At 46.0% G+C, this 16,869-nt stretch overlaps 1 protein-coding gene across 6 annotated transcripts in view; it reads right to left on the bottom strand.

Annotated features, from left to right (window-relative positions):
* Window positions 1-16,869, bottom strand: part of CGNL1 (cingulin like 1) — a 159,188-nt gene that overhangs the window by 61,361 nt on the left and 80,958 nt on the right. For all 6 annotated transcript variants that reach the window (XM_036302705.1, XM_036302729.1, XM_036302735.1 and 3 more), the window contains exon 8: window positions 16,420-16,632. In XM_036302705.1, the coding sequence (XP_036158598.1) occupies window positions 16,420-16,632 (213 nt within the window). The remainder of the gene's footprint in view (window positions 1-16,419; window positions 16,633-16,869) is intronic.

Below are 16,869 nucleotides of genomic sequence, written 5' to 3'. Positions count from 1 at the left end.
ACCCCGGCCTGCCTGGTCCTGACTCACACTCACTTTTGATTCCAGTCTCCTGACTCAGCTGCTCATGAACTCTGAGTTCCTGGTCCTCCCGGCTCTGACCTGGTCTGCCGACTTACCTTGGCAGGCTCTTTCCTTCTCTAGAAGGAGAATGCCAAACTATTAGGAAAGCTCAGCAAGGCTGAGGCACCAGAAGAGATAGCAGGGAGCTAAACACTATTAAATCATTGTCCAGTGGGCTGTGCTCCTGCCATTAAAGAATATGGGGACATTCTATACTCGACACACGTAAATCTGACAACTAAGATGGCATTAACCAATTCTTCAAAAAGCACAATCCTCCACAACTTACCAACATGAAACAAATAATTTAAACAGTCCTATAACAATGAAGGAGATTGAATTCCTATTTTTAAATTTTGTAAATGAAATCTTCAGGCTTAGATGGTTTCACTGGAGAGTTCTACCATGCATTTAAAGAATAAACATCAATCCTACACAATCTCTCCCAGAAAACAGAAGAGGAAGATATGTTTCTAAATTCATTAATGAGGTCAATATTACCCTGATACCAAAACCAGACAAACACAATACCAAAAAAAAGACCATTATCTTTCATAAACATAGGCATGAAAATTCTTAACAAAATATTAGTAAGTAGAATTCAGCAATATATAAAAATAATTATACACTATGAGCAAGAAGAGTTTATTTTATGGATGCAAGAGTCTGGTTCAATATTTGAAAATTAGAAGAAAAATCACATGATCATATCAATAGATACAGAAAAAGCATTTGACAAAAGTTAACACTTGTTCATGATTTTTAAAAAAACAAAATACCAAAAAAAAAACCCTCCCAGTAAACCATAATTAGAGGAAAACATCTTCAATTGAATAAAGAGCACCAACAAAAGATCTACAACTAACAGTATATTTAATGATAAAAGATTGAATGCTTTCCCCCAAAGATCAGGAATAAGGCAAAGATGTCCATTCTCACCATTCTTAGTCAACAAAGTACTGGGAGTTCTAGCCATCAAAAGGTAGGGAAAAGAGTCAAAGACATACAGATCAAACAGGGGAAAAATAATACTATCCCACATTGCAGATAACATGGTTGACTATGAAGAAAATTCTAAGAAATAAAAAAAAAAAGAACTAATAACATATTATATTGGCTTATCTGGTGTCTAGATACTGTTTATCAAGGAATGATTTGGAGGGAGTAATAGAAAAACTCCAAAGACATATCAAAGAAAGTTGGTTTCAAGAGGAAGGGAGATGGCACCAAGCCCGTGGGCAGGAGATCCCAGGTCCTGGACCCACAGAGTCCATAGCTCACAGATGGATCACTGGGAACCAAGAGTGTGTCCACCTCCTCTCAGAAGGTTATACAAATTCTCGGCTAGAGTATACATTTTTTAAATGAATATTAGTTTCATTCTCAAGATGGTTCCTGAGTTATTTAAATCACCGGTCACCAACCTGTGGTCCACAGACCACTGGTGGCCCGTGAGGTCCGAAAGGTTGGCGACCGCTGGTTTAAATCATTCTTTTGATGTTATTTCCAATAGTGTCTCTTCCAACTCCTACCCAAAGACCAGAAGAGTCTTATTGAGCTATGGTCCTATTTCCCACAGACAAATAAATGGCACCTGTAACAGTTTTAAGCATTGAATTCAATGCATATTTTCACACCCATGCTGAAAGCTACTGACAGAGAATCCCTAGGAATAGGAGGCATAAAGAATACCCCGCTCAGGTGATAAAAGGTGCATTTATGCTCTTTTCTTTTAGTTTCTCACACTTCACATTTTATTTAAAAAGTCATTTATTTAGTAACCATGTATTTCTAATGTTGCAATAAAACCAACACTGGCTGCTCTTTATCTGGGATAAGTGTGGGTCAATATGCCAGGAGCAGATCTCACACCTGGCATTACTTCTAGCCCATGGTTTTACCCGCCCCCCCCCCCCCCTCCCCGCCCGACCCCCCATCTCTGCTGCCCCTCCTGTGCCTCTCAGGGCCATCTTTTCTTCCTCTACCTTCTAGATCAGTGGTTTTCAACCTTCTGGCCCTTTAAATATAGTTCCTCATGTTGTGACCCAACCATAAAATTATTTTCGTTGCTACTTCATAACTGTAATGTTGTTACTGTTATGAATCGTAATGTTAATATCTGATATGCAGGATGGTCTTAGGCGACCCCTGTGAAAGGGTCATTCGACCGCCAAAGGGGTCGCGACCCACAGGTTGAGAACCGCTGCTCTAGATCTTTGGCTCAAATTCCTGACTCCTCTGTACTTATGTGATGCTTCCAGCTTCACCACTTCCTATCCACACCACCTTCCACCCTCCCCTCCTGCCTCCAGTGTACCTCACCAACCACCACACTTCCAACTGCTACTGTCCTCCTTGCCTGTTTTGGATGCTGCTGTTTTTCTATGTTGGAGCACTCGTTCCAGTCCCCAGCCCTCTCCCTCCCAGGTCCTGTCCTTCCTCTCTGCCTCTCTTTTTTTTCAGCTTGCTCTGTGTGATGGTCCCATCCTCTACCCCCTCCCAACTTGAGCCAGCGGCCTTTCCCCAAAAGCACACCTGCATTTACAGAGCATGTATTTGTTGGCTGGATTACAGTGATGGCCAGTGTACTGGCAAAAGTACTAACCAGGAACCTAAAATTCTCTGTGTGTGAACCATCTCTGGCCAAGTCACTGCACCTGGGCTGGGGGAGGGAGGAGCTGCTAGGCTGCACAGCTCCTGACAGGGACGTGACTGCATTCGGACTTCAGAGAGCACTGGTTCCTAACACTAGGTCAGTGATGGTGAACCTTTTGAGCTCGGCGTGTCAGCATTTTGAAAAACCCTAACTTAACTCTGGTGCCATGTCACATATAGAAATTTTTTTATATTTGCAACCATAGTAAAACAAAGACTTATATTTTTGATATTTATTTTATATATTTAAATGCCATTTAACAAAGAAAAATCAACCAAAAAAATGAGTTCGCGTGTCACCTCTGACACGCGTGTCATACATTCGCCATCACTGCACTAGATCCTCCCTAATAAGGAAGCGTCTACCTTTGGCTCACCCTGTGGGCAGGCTAGGCTCGTCCAACAGTTAACCAGAACTCCAATCTGGATTTCTTCAGTGCCCTAGGGCTGGTTTCATTTCAGGGAAAAGAGAAAGCAAATTCTGTCGTGAGTGAGCCTCTCCGATGAAAGGGCCTTCTAAAGCAGCAGTGCTGTTGGCTTTACTGGGAAGTTTAAGCAGTTTGGCCTTCTCTTAGCACCAGGGGTAAAAGATTCAGAACTGCTCAAGAAAAAGAGCTATGAATTTCAAATTAAAGAGCCCAGGGGAGGCCTCTGCACCTGCCACACTCACAAGCCCAAAGGCTGTTCTCCTGCCTCCCCTACAGAGCTTCTCCATCAATGTGGCTTTTGTTCTCAGACCCCTGACCTTGTGTGACATTGTGGTCTCAGGAACACTGTGAACAAGCTAACGGGTCCCTACTGCTGGATGCGAATAGCACCAAATGTATCCAAACGTCAACTGTAAACTCAGAGAGGAGATTAACCTCTCAACAAGAAGTTATTTTTGCGCCGTGTTATCCTGTTAGCTAAATGCCAGGCCAGGCTTGACTAATTTCTACCAGGGTTCTGTCAAGGTCAGCACTGGTGAGTGCCCAGAGGTACAGTAAATTATTAACCCTGGTTCTCAGCTGGGCCCAAATCAGCCACAGAGTTCGCCGCCTGCCAGCCACGTTCATTCCCCAGCTCGGCAGTGGGAAGTTCATGGTACACAGCACAAGCGTCTGCTTCTGCCTGGAAGGGCCACTAAGACAGACACTGAAACGGCTGCACGGACACTGTTCACAGCAGGATGGGTAGGAGGAAGCCCAATAGGCAGGGTAGGTGCCTGGCATCCTGAGGTCGCAGAAACCAAGTACCGAAGCAGCAGTGGAATCTTCTCACACAAGGTCACAGGCTTAGCGACTGAGCAGACAAATGCCTGACCAGGCAGGGAGAACCCTGTGGGCTTGACCTTGAACTCAAGTGCAGGGTCATATTTACACACCCAACTGGCTCAAAAGACCTCTCCATATGGACTCGACAGGACAGCCCCACGGCCCATTTTCCAGGGCTTCTTAATGCCTTGGCTCTCGCTCCAAAGCCACGAAGAACTCCGCGTTTTCCAACTAAATTGGCACCTAAGTCTTCCCTGTGCTGTCATGGAGCCAACACGTCCCCTGGTGCAGAGCAGACGTCTCTGGGCTCCCGGACAATTCGGGGATGGAAAAGACAGAGTTTTCACAGCCTCCTGTGCCACATCTGCTCAGACGTTCGGACCCATCGCTGATGCCACCTCCCAGTCTTGTTCCAAAAAGGCTTTGAAGCCTGTCCAGACCTTTTTTCTAAAGTGGACTCAGAGTTTCCTAAATCCAGACTCAGCCAGGATTTCTTCTCTCTGGACCACACACTTGAGAAACATGTGCAGAAATTTAACAAATAAAACAAAGGAAGAACAAAAAGGGAAGTGTTAAAAGGAGAAATATGTGCACTTGGCCGTATTCTCCTCTTCGTCTGGAAGTCCCCAAGGATAAGGTCGATCCACGACTCTGGAATTTCCTAGAAAAGGAACAAACCTCTCCCACCCAACTCCTATCCACCACTGACAAAATATCATTGTATTCATTACTGTGAGCACTGCTGTAACCGGCCTGCAGAGCAAACCCCTTGCCCTTTATTTTATCTTTCTCGAAACCAACCTAATAATGTCGGCTCAAACAAGTTCCATTCCCTAGTGGTCACTGGGGCAGGAAGAGTTTCTGACTTATTCTTACACACAGTTCCAGAATCCTTCCATGTGCACACACTCACAAGACTTAATCTGTAGCTCAAACCTCACTAAACCACACCTGATCACTTGCAGAAGCCACCTACTATTCTAATGGAGGTTGTTTTTTCTAATGCTTTTTTGAATTGATTTTTTTTTAGAGAGAGGAAGGGAGAGAGAGAGAATCAAGCCTTTCGATGTACAGGACGACGCTCCAAACAACTGAGTGCACCGGCCAGGGCTACTCCATGGTTTTTGTTACAATCCATCTGCCACCAACAATGTGCTAAATCCACTTATATCATCACTTCGGTACCACAAATACGGAAAGCATTCAAAAATACTTGTTGAATGAATGAGGACATGAACATGCAAACCTATTCACTGCCTGGAGTAAGACTACGAAGGATACAAAAATGAATAAGGAAAATGGCCACCCTAAAATCTCTGAAGAGAACAATCCAAAAGGTCCCATGCTCCGACTTCTGAAGTTCTTCATCTAAAATGTCCTTTCCCACCCCTAGTCACCTCACTAACTCTCACTGCTCCCAAGACTCAATCCAAGCCTCCTCCCCTCTCAGGCACTTTTCCTGGCCCGCCTACGTGGAACAAAGGCATCCCTTTTTGCATTTCTGCTTCCCCCGCCATATAAAAGCCTCTCCAAGCCTGGATGCCATCACTCAGCGTGCCTACCAGCAGCATCAACTGTCCTGCCTGACTCGGGACGAGGCAGTGGGAGGGCACAGGCCAGCTTGTCTCCCAGGCTCACACAGTGTTTCATAAGCTACATAAACAACTCCTATAGGCAAAGCAAAACACAACAAATGCTACAGGAGGGGCAAAAGGCTCTGAGGATCTTGAGGAGAAAGTACAGCAACTGCTGGACCACACGAAGAGAGGATTTCAGGAGGAGGACACAGAAGAGCAAGTCAGAAAAGACAGATGAGGCTAGAGCCGTGGTCGGCAAACTGCAGCTCGCGAGCCACATGAGGCTCTTTGGCCCCTTGAGTGTGGCTCTTCCTAAGCCTTAGGAGTACCCTAATTAAGTTAATAACAATGTACCTACCTATATAGTTTAAGTTTAAAAAATTTGGCTCTCAAAGGGTATTTTAATCGTTGTACTATTGATATTTGGCTCTGTTGACTAATGAGTTTGCCAACCACTGGGCTAGAGCATGTACAACCCTGGGAGAGAGGTACTATGGGTGTAATTTTCCCAACTGAGAAAAGAGGATTCTGGAATCACAGGTGTGGTTTGCCAAAATTATTCAGTCATTCTATCTATTGCTCACCAACTATGTTTAAAGTCAGATAGCAGCCATTTGTGTAAAAAGGAAGGAACACACACACACACACACACACACACACACACACACGTATACATAGGTCCCAGTTTTGCAGCATTGGGGGAGTACGGGGGAAGGGGGGTGTCCTGCTCATTGTGAGATGTTTAGCAGCGTCCTCGGCTTCCACCCACTAGATGCCATCTCTCCTCCAGGTGTGGCAATGTAAAATGTCTCCACACAAGGCCAAATGTCTCCCAGTGTGAGTGGGCAGAATCACGCCCAGCTGAGAATCACCGACAGAGAGGATCTGCCAAAAAACACACAAGGGAGCTGCTGGGATTGAAAAGAGGCGAGAGAACTGGGGGTATTTTGGCAACTGGCACACAGAATTAAATTTTTAAAAAATTATGTACATTATTACTCCACAAAATAAAATAAAATAAAATACAGTTCCAGCCCTGGTCAATGTGGGTCAGTGGTTAGAGAGTCGGCCCACAGACCAAAGGGTCCCAGGTTCAATTCCTGGTCAAGGGTGTGTGCCTGGGTTGCAGGTTCAATCCTGCATCCAGAGGCAAACAATCGATTGTTGCCTCTTTCATATCAATGTTTCTCTCTCTCTTCCCCCCCCTCTACCCTCCCTCCTTTTGACTCTCTAAAAATCAATGGATGAATGGATGGATGGATAAACAGATATGTAAATAAATAAAAATAAAATACAGTTCTCCCCCAAAAGGTCCTCCCTGCTAGTAAGCAATGGAAACAGGCCTCTATCTTCTGAGGGCAAGCCTCTACTTTGTAGCACCACACCAGATTCCAGATTGGAGGGGACTGCACAGCAAAGGCCCAGAGGTGGCGAGCACAGGGGACAGGGAACACATTTTTGTGCAGGGAAACAAGGAGGAAGCCACATGTCTTTTATGACCTAGGCTTGGAAGTCACACTCCAATTCCTATTGGTCACACAGATCACCCCTATTCAATGTGGGAAGGAACTACAAGGGAGCAAGAACACCAGGAAGTGGGTCGCAGGGGCCATCTCAGAGGCTGGCTCCCGTAAACGCCTATAAATCGATCTTGATTTTGCTTTGACATTGTAGATACTTCTGTTTCCACACTGCTTCTTATCTAATGGATTTAGAGCTTATGACATGTTCCATTTTCTGCTTAACGTGATCACATAATAGTGCCAGATTTTTCCACCAAGTAGAAATCTACTTAATGACCTTGGCAAGTCTTTAGAAAAATAGTCACCAGGCAGAGTTCAGAGGGCAGAGAGAGTACAGAGGGTCAGAGAGAACGTAACACAGATTGAACAGGATGTCTGATAATACAATTAACGCGGGTTTCCTTCCATATGTTAAGGATTCAACTATTTGCAATGTTATAGTGACCGTGATTGACCTCAGCTATTTCAAATAGCCCCTCTCATTCTCATTCCACTGCCCAGTTCTGTGGGTTGACCATAGCCACACCTGGAAATGCATCAGGTTACCGGCCTTCAGTGTGGGGCCATCGCTCCTGCCTAGCTTGCACTCTTGGACTCTGGGTGGTGTCCACGGATCTCAGAACATTTATTCCATTTGGGGAGATAGGTTATTCTCTCAACTTCTACAAAATTGGTTAAAGGTATTTCCAGCACTCAGCAAAGAGCAAAACCTCATGAACAAAGTGGGACCTTCCGCAGAGGGGCAGGTAACAACCCTTTAAAGGGGAACTGGATTGCTGAAAAGACCTCAGAGAACTCGCGCCTCCCTCCTAACTGGCAGCATGAACAAACCATCCCAGGGCGTTCCATCCTACTTGTGAGCAGATTACTTTCCACAGAAGAAATCTGCTTGTGTCACACACACACACACACACACACACCCCGTTTAAAAGTCTTTTATGACTTCCATTGCTCTTAGAAAAAAGAACAAAATCCCTAAGATGTACAGACAGGCCTGCATGAGCTGTTCCAGCTCATGTGTTCCCTGTCCCCATGCTTGCCACCTCTGGGCCTTTCCTCTCTACTTCATCTCACACCATTGCCTTTCACAGACCAGCCTTTCTGACCTCCATGCAACATCTTGAAGAGACCACAATCCTTCCTGCCACAAGCCCTTTGCACATGCTGTTTCTTCTGCATGGAACATTCTGTGAGGTTTCATTTAAATCTAGTCATTTCCTATTCATCCTTCAGATCCCCATCATCATTTTCCTCAAGGAAGCTTCCCTCCCTCCTATCACAACTGACACAGTTATACATGTGATTAACTGAATAACGACTGTCTTATCCCACTGATCCATTTATTCCAACAACCCAGCACAGTGCCTGGCATAAATTAAATGCTCAATAGATATTTGCTTAGTTAATGAATGACTATAAATGACCTAGTCAAGGATGGAGATTCCAAAAATTGCCTCAAGAATCCATTCCTAACAAGTAAGACTTGATGCCGACTAGTGAACGTCAAATCCTCTGAGTTATTTAAGCCTGGCCCCCTGGCCATTCCTCATTCCAGGGGGAACACTGTCCTCCCTCCTCCCAGCAGGCGTAGAGCCTGTGTCAGGGGAGGCACAGAAAACGTGACTTTTAGACCAGGCTGTTCTGTTGCTCTTCCTGGCACTAAGACCAGGATTTTTATTTCCTTCTCCACTCAGTGAACTTTCACCATTTCCTCTTCATACTGCATGTGAATTGGCGGTGACTTCTGCATCATCTGAGCGCCCTGGGTGTCCTGAAAGCCCTCTCTCCACCACCCCTCCCATTGGGCCTGCAGGGAAATGCCCTCCTGCTTAACCGTGCTCATGAGGCTTGAAGGTACTGTCACTCAAAACCATCAGATGTGCCTGGTGTGGCTCAGTGGTTGAGCATGGACCCATGAACCAGGAGGTCATGGTCCGATTCCTGGTCAGGGCACATGCCCGGGTTGTGGGTTCAATCCCCAGTAGGGGGTGTGCAGGAGGCAGCTGATCAATGTTTCTCTCCCATCAATGTTTCTATCTATCCATCTCCCTCCCTCTCTCTCTAAATTCAATAAAAACATTAAAAAAAACACACAAATTTTCCAGTGTCCCACCTGCCTATCCCTGCGTGAGGACTCTTCCTAAAGCTATTTGTCATCAGCGCTTCCTCCTCTCCTGTGATGCTCTCCGCAGAACAGCAGCAGCTAAATCTATGCATCTAAAGTCACAAGAGCAGGGCCAGGAGAGCCCTTTCAAAGTCGTAATCGGGAAAGGAGAGTCCCTCCTCGTAAATATTGCATTTTACGAGGCCCTACCCTCCGGACACCCTGGCTGTAACTGGAATCCAATAGGTTTTCTGAATAAATGAAATCTATTTTAACTCATGCCTCTTTCTTTGTCTTGCCTCTAGACCAGCTGTTCTCAACCTGTGGGTCGTGACCCCTTTGGGGGTCGAACGACCCTTTCACAGGGGTCACCTAAGACCATCGGAAAAACACATATATAATTACATATTGTTTTTGTGATTAATGATTATGCTTTAATTATGTTCAATTTGTAACAATGAAATTGGGGGTCACCAAAACATGAGGAACTGTATTAAAGGGTCACAGCATTAGGAAGGTTGAGAACCACTGCTCTAGACTATTTAAACTTCCTAGCAATTCTAATTAACTCTGAATTTACTAAAAGGAGTTGAGTACAAAGATAGCAAGTTCAAGGTTTGCTAATCCAGAAACTCTCAAGCAGTTCTGGGAGAAGTAAGTATCTTCCACATTTCTAATTCTTCGGTATTTTGGCACATCGGGTGTCGTTACAGAGCTGATGTGCTTTCTCTCCTGGATGCTGTCTTCTGAAGCAGCCAGCCTTTCCTGGGCTCCTACCCTGCACGTGCCTCAACCACAGCGCCCTCAACTTTATTGTCGTGATATTTGCATGTCTTCTCCCCACAAGATCATAAAAGAGCCTCAAAGCTAGAGACCACACTCAAATACCTGATGAGAAGTGAATGGGACTCTTCTACAACCCACAGCAAGTGACCTGGGCAGCTCAGGTCAAAGCCCAGGAGAGGGGTGGAAGGATGTGCTATTTAGTGTTCACCCGGCCCCTGAAGAGGCTGATGAGGGCACATCTAGGGCTTAGGTCCAGGGTGGGTCCGACCCGAGGGCCATATAAGGCCCAGGAAGTCATTTAGCCTGGCCCTGCCAAGGCATGAGGGGTGAATTAAATAAATGTCCAACCAAATAAAGCAGGCTAATTTTTAAGTTGATAATTGTGTATGGCCCGCGAATTATGTTATAAATATCCATGCAGCCCTTGGCAGAAAAAGCGTTCCCCTCCCCTGGCTTAGATGGAGGGCTCAAAAGGAACATCATCGGACATCGCACCACACCTCTTATTTTGCTACTTGAAATCAATACAGCATGCAGAAGAGTGATACAATCACCAAAAGATACATTAAAAGCTGCAATTATTAAGACAGTCGTTGGGAGGGAGAGAGAGAAAAATAAAAAGGGGACATTTTATAAGTGGAATCTTCCTCATTTTACTTTTGCCAACAGAAAGCGTGGTGCCCCTCCCGGCACACCTGAGTCTGCGGAGAAGGGGTCTTTCCTTTCCTGGGCCCTGCTCTGCAAACCCGGCTGCTCCGCCCTCTCGCAACAGTTGTCATTCACAGTAAATCGATTATATGAAGCTAAAAAGCTGAGGAAATTCGTATTTTTTTTAAAAAAAAACAGTTTCCCTCACTAACCTGGCTCCCTCGGAGAAGACAGAAATGAGATTTTACACTGAATTAGCCTTGTAGTTAGGGAGACCATTCTGTTGATTCTGAGATTAGCTCTGGTTTCACTCGACCCTCTGCTGACCTTACGCTTTGGAAGAAGCCATTCACAGGTTGGCAGGAAAGAGGGAAGGAAAAACCTAGAAGGCATGTGGGAAAGGAACACCCAAGCACCTATCCATGTTCATAAGATTGAGTGACATTTCCAAATTGCTGGGTGAAACACAAATGGACAGCCATAATTTGAATAGTTCTAGAGGGGAAAAAAGTTTCAACGTTATTGAATTTGAATAAAATTCCTACGAAGGTCATAGCACATAAAATATGGGTGTAATGCTAGAAAGAATGTGCACTATGAAAAGCAAAACAAGATAAAAGCACAGAGACTCAGTATGTAAACACATCATGTAAACACAGGCTGCTATTAGATGCTTCTCAAATATATCATTAATGCAGGCAAGCACAGTGCTCTTCCCTAGCCAGTTTGGCTCAGCGGATAGAGCGTCGTCCTATGGACTGAAGGGTCCCAGGTTCGATTCCAGTCAAGGGCACATGCCTGGGTTGCGGGCTCGATCCAGTAGGGGACGTGCATTCTCTCTCATCATTGATATTTCTATCTCCCTCTCCCCCCTCCTCCTTCCTCTCTGAAACCAATAAAAATAAAAATATTTAAATGACCTCAATGATTTCAAGTATGTCTTGTTTTTTACAGTTGGTTTGTTTAATTGGGATCCAAACATGGGCCATGCCTTGGATCTGGGTCCCTGCCTCTGACTCTGGAACCACTTTAACTGCTGTTGCTTCACAAGGCTCCAGCCCAGACACACACCTCCCTTTCCCAACTGCAGGGCGCTGCTCGCACCCAAAATGTCCTCAGTGTCCACGCTCACAGGTCCAAATACCACTCACCTTTCTCAGCCCAACAGAGCCCTGCCCCTCCATGAAACCTTCTTGCCTGCCACCACCTCCTTCCTGTGCACAGCTCCCCTTCCGCACTCCCCTCCACTGCACTGGGGGCCGCTGCTCTTTCCTCCTCTGTAACAGCTCCAGTGTTGCCCATCTCCCCTTGTCTCCTGGGAGGCAGATATTCTGATTTATGTTTCTAACCCTCACATGACTTAGCACAATACTATGCACTTGGCAACTGGTCAGCAAGTAAATTGGTAAATGTTGTCTCTCACATCCTACCTCCTCTTCCCTTTCATCCATTCACTGAAGAGATATTTGTTGCTTAACTGCTATATGGCGGGCACTCTGAAAGTGCCTCATGGCCCAGAAGTCCTATGACCCAACACAGAAATACAGTGGCTTTTTTATTTATCATCCTCAAAATGCCTGCTTCTTTTAGACACAAAAGTAGTCCTTCCAAGATCAACATTAACATTATGACCCCAACAGACAAGATTTGTTCATTTCCATGTGAAACCATTTTAACTCATAAATGAGATCCCAAAACAGTCTAACTCCTGGCCTTGGGATGGTGGGGACTCAAAGGCATCTCCCCTTTGGTCTATTCATGCCTCTAACCCACAAACACTTTCTGAGCACCTATGACGTGTCAAGCACATTGTGGATGCCAAGTGGAAAAAATGATGACAGTCCTTAATATGACAGGGAAGAGAAAACCAAGAGCAAAATTCCCAGCAATTCCAGGTCCAGCAATTATACGGCCCAAGAGGGAACCAGGGGAGTTCCTGGAGGAGCTGGAATTTGAACTTACTCTACTCAGAGAAACCTGAAAACACTAAACAGTATGTGCTTCTCTTTTGTACAAGAGTTTGAGACCGGATGGGGTGGGGATGAAAAAGGGAAGCCCACAGCTATGGACAGTCTTCACTGTACTCACAGAGAGCTGTCACTCACATCCCCACTGACTCCATTTCTGCACATGGGCTCCAGCTGCTGCCGTATCTCCTTGGGAAGGGATGGAAGTAGCCACCTGATGGGCACCTCTCCCGCCTGCAGGGGTTCCACTCATTCTGCTACACCAGGAAGCCCACAGCCCAGGCACTCAGGACTTCTCTGGTGAGCAATCAGTCTGTTCTTAAAAAGGTGAGGCCATTTGGGTTTACAAGAACCACTTTTACAGAGGACCTGCTTGGAATCCCTGTAAAATGTTCTTAATAGACTCTGACAGTCTTCACCAACTGTTCTAGTAATTTAAAACTTTTAGTGCTCAAGCTCAGGCCAGGATGAAATGTTTGTCATCTGACGACAATAAAATAGCACTTTAGGGTTTTTAGGCCCTGGAGCAGTGGCAAAATTAGAAAAATGGATGACCAAGGAAATAAACTTTGCAATGCAATGTCAGCTTTTAGTCAGTGGTGAGTGGGCGGGTACTTCCCCAGGGATGGAAAAAGGTAAAGCTAGTGCAGATTTAAGAAATAACTCTACCAAGTTAAAAAAGTACATTCAATTCACTCTCTTCCAAGAAGTTAATAGAATCATCTTAAAATTCTATTAGAGAATACTCGCATGTCAAATGTAACAAAAAGGCAGCATCTGTCCACTAAATTAACATAGCTTTCTCCATGAAATATGCTTCGGGCACAGTTGTTCAGCAACCACCTTCAGACGCAAAAACTGAAGTATAAACACATCATCACAGTCCTCTTTAAGAAAAACTACAGGGAAACTCAAAAGCAAGGCACAGAAACTCACAGAGCAATAGCAGATTTCCTACAAGACCTCCCACATCATCATCGGACAGAACTCAGCAGGAACCACAACCAGGCCCGACACCCGGTTACAGGGGAGTCTGTCCTCCACTCACTTTCGCTTGTCAGACGTTGCACAGATGTGACCATAGGCCGGGCACTGTGCTAAGCTCCAGAGACAAAGAGCACATGCTGTCGACCTGCCAGATGGGTTGTGTTTTTTGTGTGTTTTTTATGTGACTTTTTTTTTTTTTTTAATTTGAAGCCCTGCTTAAAAGTCAGGAGATCTCACATTAACATCCAGCTATCCAGCTTCTCTTTAAAAATTGCGAGATCTAGCAACATGGGCCCCACATTCCTTCACTGGCAACTCTGAGCTGTAGGAGAGAAGCAACTGACCCTCCAGCAAAGGACGCACTTTCCAGCCTGCCACAGTCCCCACGGTGCCCTACTGTCACCCCAACAACAATCCCAGAGCTTCACTCATTTATGTCCCTGTCTGGATCCCGAGGTACTTGAGTTCGCCACTTCTGGTCTAAGAAAAAAAAAAGTGGATTAAAAAATGGCCCCTGTGCCCTAGCTGCTGTTCTCAGTGGCTAGAGTGTTGGCCTTTGTACTGCAGGGTCACAGGTTCGATTCCCAGTCAAGGGCATGAACCTGGGTTGTTGGGGTGAGTGTGGGAGGCAATCAGTTGATGTGTCTCTCTCACATCGATGTTTCACTTTCTCTCTCTCTCTCTCTCTCTCTCCCTCTCTCTCTCTTCCCCCTCCCTCCCTTCTACTCTCTCTGAAAAACAATGGGAAAAATATACTCAAGTGAGGATTTAAAAAATAAATTTAAAAAGGCCCCTGTGCTTAAGAAACTAAGAGTCTCATAGAGGCAGCAGACAAGATGATAAATTACAACATGGTGTGATGCAAACTAATAGTTCATGGTAGAGGAATAGCCAGGGTGCAACAGGAACCCTGAGGAAGGTGTACCTGACTCCACCAAGGGGAGTGGAGGTATCTGGGCACCTTCAGAGAGGAGAGGACATTTGGGGAGGGTTTTGAAGGATGAGAGAGGTTGCTCAAGTTGAAAAGGGGAAGGTGAGAGGACTAAAAGAATATGGAACTTTCTGGAGATGGGGTTAAGAAGAAGGGACTTCTATTGCCTACCATGCTCACAAGTTTGAACTTAAGTCTGGGGCAATGGGAGCCAAGGCAGTTTAAAGCAGAGGCTGACATGACCGGATTTGTTCTTTCAGGGAAGGAACCTGCCAGCAGTGCAGAATATGACCTGGGGCAAAGAACCTTGCTGGCACGCACCCCACTGGATGCTAAGGGGAACCCCTTTGCGGCCGCTTCCTGCTGCTCTGAAACCCTACGTTCTCTGCCAATGGCACACACCTTGGCTAACTCACCTGTTGTTTCTTTCACAGACTGATGTGGGGCGATGCAGTTACCCCTCTTAAACTGGCATAATGCAAGTGCCATGAACAATGCTGACCTTCAAAAAGGTCAAAATTCAAGAGCCTACGTCTCTACAGAGTATCTCAACTTCATACAAAAGAGACATCCTCTTTCACCTGCCATGTTTCCGTCCCCGTTTATGTCTGGGAGAGACCCCTGTGTGGTACCAGTTTAATTTTCCTCATAGTGAAACCACTACAAACATGCCTAATGCCATCCCCAGCTCCCTGCCCTGTGATGAATACACCTTGATAACTCAAGCTTTGATGCAATGTCTGAAGATGATACAGACAAGACGGGCTCAAAGAAGAGTCATTTTACTCAGTAGCCTATGGGCGTGTCCCCCATGAAGCAGCACATGAAGCAAAATGAGGTGGAAAAAAATAAACACCACCTCAAAGCAATGAAAATCCAATCAGTTTCACTTTTCTCCCTCAAACTAAACCATATCTCCAAAGAATCTAAGATAGGCAAATCAACAAGAGGCTTTTTTTGGTAACTGCCTCCGTTATAATAACCCCAAACAGACTTGGGGTGAATGTGGGAGGCAATCAGTCCCAGACTTTTGTTATAACAAACAAACCCATCTTTCACTTCTTGTCATTAGCGATTACCGTGCCGTAACTGAAAATCAGTGAATCACTATGGAGCTTAGTGAGGGAGGGCCTACCAGCTCTGAGCTGTCACTGTAATCATCACACAATGAACAAACCATAGGGGGAGTTCTTTCTTCATCATCTCTGACCTATACATTGCAGAGACTCTAAAAGAAATGATACTCTGTAATCCCCCTCTTTCCCTAAAGATGGCATATTATTTCAGAGCATTTTCCCCTTCAAAACTTTGCTTTTTCTCTTCTTCAACAGCCCACATGAGGCCCGCACCAGAAGACTTCAACATAATTTAGGAGAATCTATTTGTAGGAGCCAAGAATTCAATTAGGAGAAAAATTATCTCGCCAGGGTCTGGGCCATTCAGTCAATTAACCCTCTCAGAACCGTGCTGAGAAAAGAACTGAAATGTCTAACGAAAGGCTTCCCCGTCAGAAGGCACAGGCGAGGGCGGGGGGAGGGATGCCAGAAACCTGGGTGCTTCCTGCCATGCTGTGCCCTCAGCAAAACCACCCTCTCGCTGTGACCTCCCCGCACAGCGAGAGGGTGCAGATCTCTGCTCTGCAAGGGGCGCCAGAACCGTACCACGCAAGTCTCACCCGGTACAATAGCGCTGAAACAATGACCTTAACAATGTCTAAGTTTATAGACTCAAAGTCGTCAACAGCAGCACTGTTGAACTTTCTGTGCGTAAGCTCTATTTCCATGATGAAAGTTTCACTCTGTAACGAACAGGAAGCAAGACCACTGGCACTGGCGTGGGAGACCTTGTGCCCTGTTATCTGTTCCCAAGCCACATTTTCTTGCCCATCCCGACACCCGCTGTGGCTGACCTGCCAGTGGGGGCCTCACCTGGGCGGCTTCCTCCACGCTCTCCCTCAGGGCCTGCAGCTCGGCGTCGTACTGCTCCTTCAGCTTCTCCATCTCCTGGTCGTGACTGGAAACCTCTTCCTTCAGGGCTCCCTTCAGGGCGGTGAGCTCCCGCTCCCGCTTCCTCAGGAGGTCTTCCTGCTCCTCTTTGGCGATAAGCAGATCCTGAAGGTCCCGTTTGGCCTGTAAGAGTTCCTAAAGGGAGGGAGCGTGAACAGGAGGTGCTGATGAGCCACTATGTCCAGCGGCCCCGCTTCTCTCCTCCAGTTCGGCCACTCAGAAGAGCGGCCATCACCCCGCCGTCCTTCCCCACTCCCCTCCTCGCACTGTGCACCCACGGGACCACCTCCCCCCGCCCTCCCATTCCTCAGAGGCCATCATTCCCCTTGATCTGACGAAAGCTCAGCCTTCTGGAGATTTGAGGGAGAAAGG

This window comes from Myotis myotis, unplaced genomic scaffold (genome assembly GCF_014108235.1).
Source record: "Myotis myotis isolate mMyoMyo1 unplaced genomic scaffold, mMyoMyo1.p scaffold_m19_p_1, whole genome shotgun sequence".
In the NCBI taxonomy this organism is placed as follows: domain Eukaryota; kingdom Metazoa; phylum Chordata; class Mammalia; order Chiroptera; family Vespertilionidae; genus Myotis; species Myotis myotis.
This window is presented reverse-complemented; position numbering and strand designations above follow the sequence as displayed.